At 56.3% G+C, this 9,637-nt stretch overlaps 1 protein-coding gene across 2 annotated transcripts; it reads left to right on the forward strand.

Annotated features, from left to right (window-relative positions):
* Positions 1-1,186: 1,186 nt before the first annotated feature.
* On the forward strand, positions 1,187-5,167 carry LOC119846450 (probable transmembrane reductase CYB561D1). 2 transcript variants are annotated; one of them, XM_038380128.2, is made up of 3 exons: positions 1,187-1,380; positions 3,121-3,158; positions 4,593-5,167. In XM_038380128.2, exons 1-3 carry the CDS (start codon positions 1,257-1,259, stop codon positions 5,094-5,096), a joined length of 666 nt encoding a protein of 221 aa, XP_038236056.1. In that variant the 5' UTR covers positions 1,187-1,256; the 3' UTR covers positions 5,097-5,167. The 2 variants fall into 2 exon arrangements, with proteins under 2 accessions (XP_038236056.1, XP_038236057.1); XM_038380129.2 differs by lacking the exon at positions 1,187-1,380 and adding an exon at positions 1,696-1,796.
* Positions 5,168-9,637: the final 4,470 nt, after the last annotated feature.

Here is a 9,637-nt window from a genome sequence, read left to right on the forward strand (position 1 = left end):
GCTGCAGAGCGCGCCCAGTGTACACGGGGCAGGTCCAGGAGCCCTGGGCGACGTCCCCGTGTGGGAAGGCTGAATTCATGCTGCTGGGGCGTGGGCCTGGGTCTCAAACGCCCATAGAGCTGCCCCCTTTGGCGTCCTGGCCTATGTTGGCTGCCAGCCGGCACAGCAGGGAACCGGCCCCAGAGAGACGCCAGACGAAAGGGGCGATGGGGCTTTGGCCCCCCAGGCTGATTGCCCTCCTAGAAGACGAGCTGCACAGGGGCTGTGCCCTGTGAACCCAAAGGGGGGTGGTCAAGGGTCCTGGGAGAAAGTAGAGCGGCTTGGGGGTGGGGGGAGAGAATCATAGAATCATAGAATATCAGGGTTGGAAGGGACCCCAGAAGGTCATCTAGTCCAACCCCCTGCTCAAAGCAGGAAAAGTACCATGACCCCTGCTCCTCCACTAGGACTTCAGTCCTCCAGACCCTCCCTCTCCCCAGTGGCCCCTTGAACCCCTCCCCCTGGATCCCTCTAGCTCCACCCCTTCCTCTCCCCTCTGGCCCCTTGAACCCCTCCCCCCACCCCTCTGGCCCCTCCCCCTGGATCCCTCTAGCTCCACCCCTTCCTCTCCCCTCTGGCCCCTTGAACCCCTCCCCCCACCCCTCTGGCCCCTCCCCCTGGATCCCTCTAGCTCCACCCCTTCCTCTCCCCTCTGGCCCCTTGAACCCCCCCCCACCCCTCTGGCCCCTCCCCCTGGATCCCTCTAGCTCCACCCCTTCCTCTCCCCTCTGGCCCCTTGAACCCCTCCCCCCACCCCTCTGGCCCCTCCCCCTGGATCCCTCTAGCTCCACCCCTTCCTCTCCCCTCTGGCCCCTTGAACCCCTCCCCCCACCCCTCTGGCCCCTCCCCCTGGATCCCTCTAGCTCCACCCCTTCCTCTCCCCTCTGGCCCCTTGAACCCCCCCCACCCCTCTGGCCCCTCCCCCTGGATCCCTCTAGCTCCACCCCTTCCTCTCCCCTCTGGCCCCTTGAACCCCCCCCCACCCCTCTGGCCCCTCCCCCTGGATCCCTCTAGCTCCACCCCTTCCTCTCCCCTCTGGCCCCTTGAACCCCCCCCACCCCTCTGGCCCCTCCCCCTCCGGCTCCACCCCCTTCCCCTCCCCTCCTCCTCTCTGGCGCCTTGAACCCCTCCCCTCCCCTCCGCCCCTCGCTTTCCCCCGGCCCCGCCTCACGCGCTCGGCCCCGCAGGCCGGTGCTGGGGGCGCCCCCAGGCCCGCTATGCAGGCCGGGCCCCCGCGGTGCCGCGTCTCCCGCTGGCTGCGGCGGGGCACCGGCCTCCTGGCGCACCTGGCGGCGCTGGGCCTCACCCTCTGCCTGCTGCTGCTCTCCCGGCCCGGCACCAGTGAGTGGGGCAGGCCACAGGAGGGGCCGAGGGGTCAGTGGGTGCTGGGGCGGGAAAGGATGGGGGGCCGGGGTAGGGGAGGGGCGGGGTGGAGACTGGGGGGCCGGGGGAGGGAGGCATGGACTGGGCCGGGGGCTGAGGGTGGTCAGTGCGGAGGGCTGGGGTAGGGGAGGCATGATCTGGGGGTTTGTGGGGGGGGCAGGGTAGGGGAGGCATGGACTGGGCCGGGGGCTGGGTGGGTCCAGGTGAGGGTTGGGGTGAAGCTGGATGAGGGGCCTGGCCCCTGGGGGCCAATGGAGGGTGCAGGAGCCCAGAGGCGGAGCAGCGGCAGAGGAAGTGATGGGGCTGTAGGGATGCAGCAGGCTGAGGACGGGAACGTGGGGCCAGAGTCAGGGGACCCCTCTTAGTAATTACTGGTAAGTGGCCTGCAGAACCCCTGAGCTCCCCCTCCTAAGCCTCTACCCTGCTCCCTATAGCACAGGGCCCCCGTGTTGGGGCATTAGGCTCTGTACTGAGTCAGTTCCCAACGCCCTTCCGGACCTCTCTTCCACATTCTCCCTGTCCTGGGTCTCTGAAATGGGGTGTCTTCTCCCCAGGGCTGGCCAGAGCCTGTCTGTCCCAGCATTACTCATGTGTATGTCTCCTCTTGCCTCTGGGAGAGGGAGCCAAGGGCTGGAGAGCAGGAGCCAGCAGTTTTATTCCTTGTTCTCCACTGGGTTGTCAGTCGCTCCTCCTCCCTAAGATGGGTGACGCTGGCTTTTAAAGTGTGGGGGGACCTAGCAGAGACTGGGAGGAATCATAGAATATCAGGGTTGGAAGGGACCTCAGGAGGTATCTAGCCCAACCCCCTGCTCAAAGCAGGACCAACCCCAACTAAATCATCCCAGCCAGGGCTTTGTCAAGCCTGACCTTAAAAACTTCACGGGAAGAAGATTCCACCACCTCCCTAGGTGCTCCCTCCATTCCAGTGCTTCACCACCCTCCTAGTGAAAAAGTTTTTCCTAATATCCAACCTAAACCTCCCCCACTGCAACTTGAGACCATTGCTCCTTGTTCTGTCATCTGCCACCACTGAGAACAGCCTAGATCCATCCTCTTTGGAACCCCCTGTCAGGTAGTTGAAAGCAGCGATCAAATCCCCCCTCACTCTTCTCTTCCGCAGGAGGAGAGGGAGGGATGTGAAATTATGGACCACTTAGTTTTTCAGCATCTATGAAGTTTCCCAGCACGTCAGTTTCAGCATTCCCTGTGTTTGGGTCAGCTTATTGCAGTTAGAGAAGGTCCATGTGGGGGGTGGGGGAGGGCAGAAGCTGTGCCTGAAATGGGATGCATCTGGGAAGAGTTGCAGTGCAGACTCAGGCCAATGTAACATTGTTTAAAAGGCTGCACTCATCTTGGTTTCTGCTCAGTTTGAACACACAGTACTTTTTAAGAACCACTGATTAACTCTGAGAAGGGATATTATCTCCAAAGGATAGAAATAAACATTGCCAACGGTGAGGAGAAAGGGACTGAAACCCTGTATTCCATGCGCCTTCCCAAATCCATCAGGAAAACAGGATTCAGACCAGAGCACCAGACAGTTCCGTGAACCCTCCATACTTGATTGTCCCCATCGGGCTCCACAGCCGGGGAGAGGAACTATAATCATGATAAGAAATGGGTACAGAATGGGTGAATGAAGCATCATTTCCTGTTTAGTGTTGCCGCAACTGGAAGTGTTGACTCTTTCCTTCCCAGGTCTGTTTTCTTGGCACCCAGTCTTCATGTCTATAGCGGTAAGTTTTTGTTTTGTTTTGTTTTGTTTTTTCCCTGTTTATCTACTAGAAATGTCCCCAGGTTTATAGCCACTTTGGTTTGCTTTTGGAGATGTTAGCATGTAGCTCTGGCTTCCCTCCCCCTGGGCCCCACTGGTGCAGATGGAGCCACCCTTAGCAGCATGCACTCATTTGTCCGTGATTCATTGCAGCAAGTGTTATCTTCCTGAGGACTTGTGTGTCCTAGCTGGCTTCCGTTCACTCCTGAGGTCTGATTTCCAGTGTTTCAGTGGGTGGATGTGGTGGTTGGAGGGAAGCGCAGACGATAGCATCTGATCTAGTGTCAACAATGAATTTATTACCCACATCTTTAAAGTAGGTGCTCTCCTGATTGGCAAGATGCCCCCAAACGGTAGTTCTTAGCCCTGAGCAGATGCTGATTCCAGATGTGGTTCAGTGTCAGTTTGGAGTGAAAGCTGCTGGGCTAATGGCTGAGAGCGAGGGTTCAGGGGTGAAGGGTTTTCGTCTGGATCAGAGTGGGACTCTGTAACATCAGTAAGAGAAGTATGTGTATCTGGGAATTCTGAATAGACAGTGGGAGGCAGACCCTCTTACACTGCCAGGAGTTAAAGATGGTTTCCTCTACATATGAAATAGATGAGAATTATTTATTTTGATTGATAAACTGGCTGCCTGTTACCGTTTTCCAAACACATTTACACTAGTTTAAAAGCATAGCTCAATGAAAACAACGAAATGGCAAATTCTGCCCCCCCAGAAAACCCTCTTCCCATGACAGGCCTTAGGGAATAGCTAGATCCTGCAACATGCCCTGAAGGTTTAAAAATAATAATAAAAAGTGGGACATGTATTCGAGCCCGGAATGCCCTGCTTCTGACCATTATCTCTCTCCACCCCGCAGAATAGAAACATGGGGGCTGCATGAGCGTATCCCAGCTGAGCTCCACTGGAGTGAGAGGAGGGTCTTGAAAGTCCCCAGGAACATGCAATAGGGGGCTTTTTAGATTCAAAACAACTCCTGGAAAGAGGTTGGTGGTGGGTGCAGTGTCCGCAGGTGACATGCTAATGCTGCGGCAGCGTCTACCTGCCCTGCAAAGCCCTGATGCTAATGATGGGAGCAGGAGTGTGCATGATTTGCTAGGATTGAACTAACTCACAGGGATAAGGCTGAGTTTCCCAGTTCCCCTTTATGTACGTTGTGCCCTCAGCTGGCAGGACACTCTTGTCACTGGTGGTGGCCATCTCATGGCTCTACCCACGGGAGTAGCTCAGGTTTGGAAGCATGAACTTTTCCTTCTTCCCCTAAAGGCCCCTTGCACTCTTCTGTCTCTGGGCTAATGTGCTGCCCCACGCAGGGTCCTTGGCCAATGTTCCCGCCAGGCAGGATGGGGGGCAACCAGGCATCGTGTTGCTAATGGTCTCCTGTGTCCCCAGTTCTGCCTCTGCCTGCCCGAAGCCATCCTGCTCTTCTCGCCCGAGAACTCCCCGTTCTGCTTCTGCTCCCGTCAGGTGAAAGTGGGGCTGCACTGGACCGCGCAGACGCTGGTGGTCGTGTCTGCCACACTGGGCCTAGGCTTCATCGTCTCCAGCAAGAATCGGAGTGAGCTCCCGCACTTGGTTTCCTGGCACAGCCTCCTGGGCATCCTGACTCTGGCTGCCACCTGTGGGCAGGCTCTGTGCGGGCTTAGCCTGCACTTGCCCCAGCTGCTGAGGATCGCTGCTGTGGCACAGCTAAGGCTGTACCATGTCACGTGTGGCCTGGTTGTGTGTCTGCTGGCCACCTTCACTGTAGTCCTCGGGATTTGCTCTGATTGGTTCCAGGCACAGGTCAAAGGGGTAGCTTGGTATTTCTGCCTGGCATTGCCCTTCTACCCTGCCCTGGTGATCATGAACCAGATCACTGACGTTCACCTACCAAAGAAAAGGATGCATGTCTGAGCTCCGGCCTCCCCTTCTCCTTGCGCCTCTTCCCATCCCAGGTCTGAGCTTCGGCCTGCCCATCCCCCCTCTTCTCCCTCCCCCACCCCAGCTCTGACCTGCCCATACCCCTCTCTTCTCCCCCACCACCCCTCTGAGCTCCAGCCTGCCCATCCCCCTCTCTTCTTCCCTCCCTCCGCCCACCGGGTCTGAGCTCCCACCTGCCCTTCTACCTTCGTTCCACAATGCACATGTTCATTAGGGGAACATTCCTTCTCTCTCTGTACTAACGAGCATTTCCCCTTGTGTGTTTAGCAGACCTGCCCTGTGGGCATAGATCCTGAACTGTCAGATCACAGCTAAGATGGACACTTCATGTATTTTTGTTCAGGTTTTGGACCCGGGGCTCGGTTTTGAGCTCCTGGCTCACACTGGAGTCCCTGCCCCTTAGCACTGCAGCTTAGCTGGTCCTGCCCCGGATGAGTCCCTTTGCTTTCGGGTGCAAAGCCTGGCCCCATCTTTGCAGGCAGAACTCCACTGCCATCGCTGCTTGTCATTCAATCCCTGGGGCTGCTGGGATTGTAAATGAGGCAGAAGAGCGCCTGGGTGCATCTGGCTGCTGGCAGTGTCCCAATAGGCCCCAGGTTCTCTTCAAACTGGATTAATTATTGTTCATAATGTTACTCTGGGCTTCCCATTGCCCTCTCCCCCTGTGACGCCCCCCGGCCCCGACCCATGCAGGCCCTTGCAGAACCTCAGGCTTTTCCGAGGCGGGAGGGTTGGATTTTGTGGTAGTTGGACCCCCCAAGGGCCCAGCAGGCTGAGGGAGCAGTTGGAAGGATATGGGGCCTTTTGCCTGGATTCTCGCCAGGGTGGGGTGTGAAATGGGCCTGTGTGAGACGAGTTGGTGATCTAGCTGTGCCTGAGGCCTACAGGGAAGCACCTAGATCCTATGGTGAGGTTAGCGCCATAGACAGGTGGCATTGGGCGTGGAAACTTGCACTATTGCTGCCCAAGCTAGACCCATCCAGTGCGTAAGCAAAGGTCTTGGCTCTGCATGGTCATCAGCACAGCCCCTTTGACAAGCACTGAGTTCACTTTAGCTAAGGACGTGTGGGGGGGGGTCCCGGGGAGGTGGTTGCTTGGCACCCTCCACGTCCTGAGAAGCCGCTGTTTCAGAGGCCAGTTGAGGCACTTGACTACTGCTTGTTTGTTCTCCACTGCAGTGGCAGGTCTATATCTGCGTGTCGCTTTGGGGCAGAGGCCGTGGGTTAGCTCAGTGGGTTGTAATGGGAAAGCACCAAGTTTGCAGTGTCCCTGGGGTTTTCATGGGCTGGGGATGGCTTTGCAGGTGTGGCCCGGGGGCAGGTTTACTAGCTGTGCAGGCTTCATAACTCTCAATGACTTGGGCTTTGGACCTGGGCTCCACTGAAAATGTAGGTCAGCATAGTTCTGGAGCTCGCGAGGGCCACGGCTATGCTGATCACACCCTCGGTGTTGACACAGCTTGGGTGACGGAAACAGTTTTTCATCAGTCTAGCTACCATCACCCGGGTAGGTGGTGTTCCTACGCTGATGGAAAAACCCCTTCCAGCTGTAGGCTACGTTGACGCTGCGGGTGTGTGCTGGCATTGCTGTGTCGATCGAGCTGTGTCGCTATAGTCCCCATAGTGCAGACGTAGCCTTAGTCAGCAGCAAAGCTCCTAGGGCCATGTTTGGGGTGGGAGCTGATTGACTTTCACTATTCTCATATTTAACCATTTCAGTGGCAGGACTTGCAGGGGGCATCTGTCCCCAATATCTCGGGGAAGGTGCTTCACTGGCTTGCATTGCATTTCCCTTTCTGGGGTGCTGGCACTGCACCAACAGAATGTCCAATGTCATGCCCCCCACACCTCCCCGTATGTGTCACCAGTGGGGTTTTCACCTGTGACCCTTGGCACCGCAGCCCTTGCTAAAGAGTAGCTCTGCTAGGCTGCTGTCCTTCCTGAGGATCAGCCACTATGCTAGTGGGGTACACATGCAGTGGGCAGACTGTCACTGCATGGATGGGGGTGGCAGCAGGGGCAAGGCAGATGTGCTAGCAGGGGCGGAGACCCATGGAAGGGCTGTGATGCCCTTTGATGGCTCTTGCTGTGGACATGCTGCTGAAATGGAAGTGTGTGCAATTCTTTTGTGCGCTTAGGGTTTGGTTGCCAGCTATCCTTCCCCTCCCCAAGGACTCACTCCCCTTTCTGAAACCCCACCTGCAGGGTCACTCTGGATTAGCCCTGCGAAGCCAGCGTGGGCAGCAACAGGCAGGAGCAATATTTGCATCTCCCAAGCTCAGTACATTCCTTCTTTTAGCTGCATTCTGAGTGGCTCCGGCTCACTTAACCCAACTGAATCCCCTCTCTCTGTTGTGTTATGGGTCCAAAAAGCCGGGCCAAGTCCATGCCCTGCGAGCTAAAGGCATTGGCTTTGGGAATGTCTTTCATCTCAGGGAGCTAATGAAGTGCAATCCTAAATGCTGACAGCCACATTCCTGTCTGGTTATACAGAGCCTTCCACATCTGGGTGCTTTCCGGCGTGCCGTGGGACAGCCACGGCCACCCTACCCCGCCCCGTGAGCTCAGGCTTTGAGTGCTGGGGATGCAAAACATGTATGTACAGCTGCACTCCAGCTGAGAGCCATTGGAGGGAACTCGCCACCTCATGGGAGCTGGAGACCCTCACCTGGCTGTCTCCCTGCAGCACTGGTCAGAATCCAGACTGAGCTTTTCCTTAGGGCAGAGCCAAGCACCAGAATTGTGCCCTACATGTCTGTAGCACCTCACACAATGGGGTGCTGACCTCAGGGAGGGCCTCTAGGCAATATACAAAGCAGCTGCTTTCTCTGAGATTACTTCTTGGGAGAGCTGCAGTCCAGGACCTTGTTCTGACAGTTTCCATCAGCAGCTGCTGTCCGCAGAGACCGGCAGGTAGGGTTGGGGTTTGTACAGTCGCACATTGTCTGGCTCACCATTGCATGCAGCAAGCCTCACGATGTCTCACTCCATAGACCTGCTTGTGGCACATCTTGTTATAGATCATAGCAGGAGTGGAAATAAACCAGAAGCGCTGCAGCTGGGGGAAAGGGAGAGCAGACAGATGAGTGGCTGTGTTGGACTGAAGGTTGCTAGAGCAGACGGATTGGGAGGGGTGCAGATGGAGTGAAGGCTCTCTGGGTCTCTGATCACATCCCACACCTGCTGGGTTTTGCTGTTCAAACTTTGATTCCAGCTTGCTGAGCAAGCCAGCATTCTGCCCTTGTGATTGCCAGCTTCGGGGGGGAGGGGAGAAAGGAGGTGGCTCTGGGGATGGGTAAGAGAAAAAGTTCATCTAATTAGAGGTGTCTAAAAGGCACAGAGAAATTCATCAGCAGCATGGGGTGGGAGGGAGAGACCGTGAGCAGGATTTGGATTGTGTTTGAAACGCAATAACTCCAGTGGAAGAGGGTCACAGGTAGATAGGGCACAAATGGTTCATTTTCCATCATCTCAGTCTCCAGGTTCCTTTAGATCATGCTGTAGCAGGGGCCTCGTCACCCTGCTATTGCTGTCGTTGTCTCTCCTCTGCCTTTCAAATAGCATTGTAATGGGTAAGAAGTGTTTGGCATCTGTGTGGTTGGTGCGTTTGTATGTGCTCTTAGCCTGTGTTGAGTGTTGAATACACAGCCCTGCAGTAATTGGGGCCCAGTCATGGAATGTAATTGTGTGTAACAATGAAACCTCAGTCAATCCCAGCCGTGCCCGCTGTGTGCTCTGTTTGCGGCACACATGGATGGCATGTGGCATTGCTGGCAAGGTGATACTGGGGTGCCATGACTGGTGCTGTGAGCTTGAAGCTCAGCCATTTGTGTGTTACCTGTGAGGTGGGGCATATAGGATGAGACAAGATAATGTCTTAAGCCAAGGCCTGAAAGTCAGATCCGGCTCCTTTCCCCACTCTGCTGCTGACACGTGACCATGGGCAAACCCTTGTGTGCTGGAGTTTCCCATCTGTAAAATGTGGGGAACACCACCCTGACTCGCAAGGCTGGTGGGGGGCTAACTGAACTGCTAACGCCCATGGCGATCTGAACGCTGGCAGGGGTGGGCTCGAGACGGGCAGAGTGTTGTCAGGAAGTGGTCTGGCATTGTTCATTTCTCCGGGGCAGGAGTGTCCATGCAGCTGCCGCAAAGCCCGTGGGTCTGAGTGAAGAGTGAGCAGTACTGTGCCTTGTATGGCACCTGTCATCAGAGGCTCTCAAGCATGTCACAGCTGCTAATCACTTAATTCTCATGACCGCCCCCCGGTTATTTTTATTACCATTTTACAGCTGGGCAAATTGAGATACAGAAAGGGAACAACACTTGCCTAAGGTCCCACAGCTAACCCAGATTGCCTGACTTCAGTCCTGCTGCCCAAACCACTGGGCTGGGCCTGAGATGGAAGGGAAGAGAGAGCCCAGCGTGGGTGGCACTGAGCATCTAGAGCAGAAACTGGGGGTTGGGAGGTTATTACATGGGAGGTCGCGAGCTGTCAACCTCTATCCCAAATCC

This window comes from Dermochelys coriacea, chromosome 21, assembly GCF_009764565.3.
Source record: "Dermochelys coriacea isolate rDerCor1 chromosome 21, rDerCor1.pri.v4, whole genome shotgun sequence".
Lineage (NCBI taxonomy): Eukaryota > Metazoa > Chordata > Testudines > Dermochelyidae > Dermochelys > Dermochelys coriacea.

Excerpts from the sequence above, each read along its gene's own strand:
- LOC119846450 (XM_038380128.2), top strand. The coding sequence starts at position 1,257 with ATGCAGGCCGGGCCCCCGCGGTGCCGCGTCTCCCGCTGGCTGCGGCGG. Across the intron at positions 1,381-3,120 it reads GCTCTCCCGGCCCGGCACCA|GTCTGTTTTCTTGGCACCCA; the intron begins GTGAGTGGGGCA and ends TTTCCTTCCCAG. Across the intron at positions 3,159-4,592 it reads CAGTCTTCATGTCTATAGCG|TTCTGCCTCTGCCTGCCCGA; the intron begins GTAAGTTTTTGT and ends CTGTGTCCCCAG.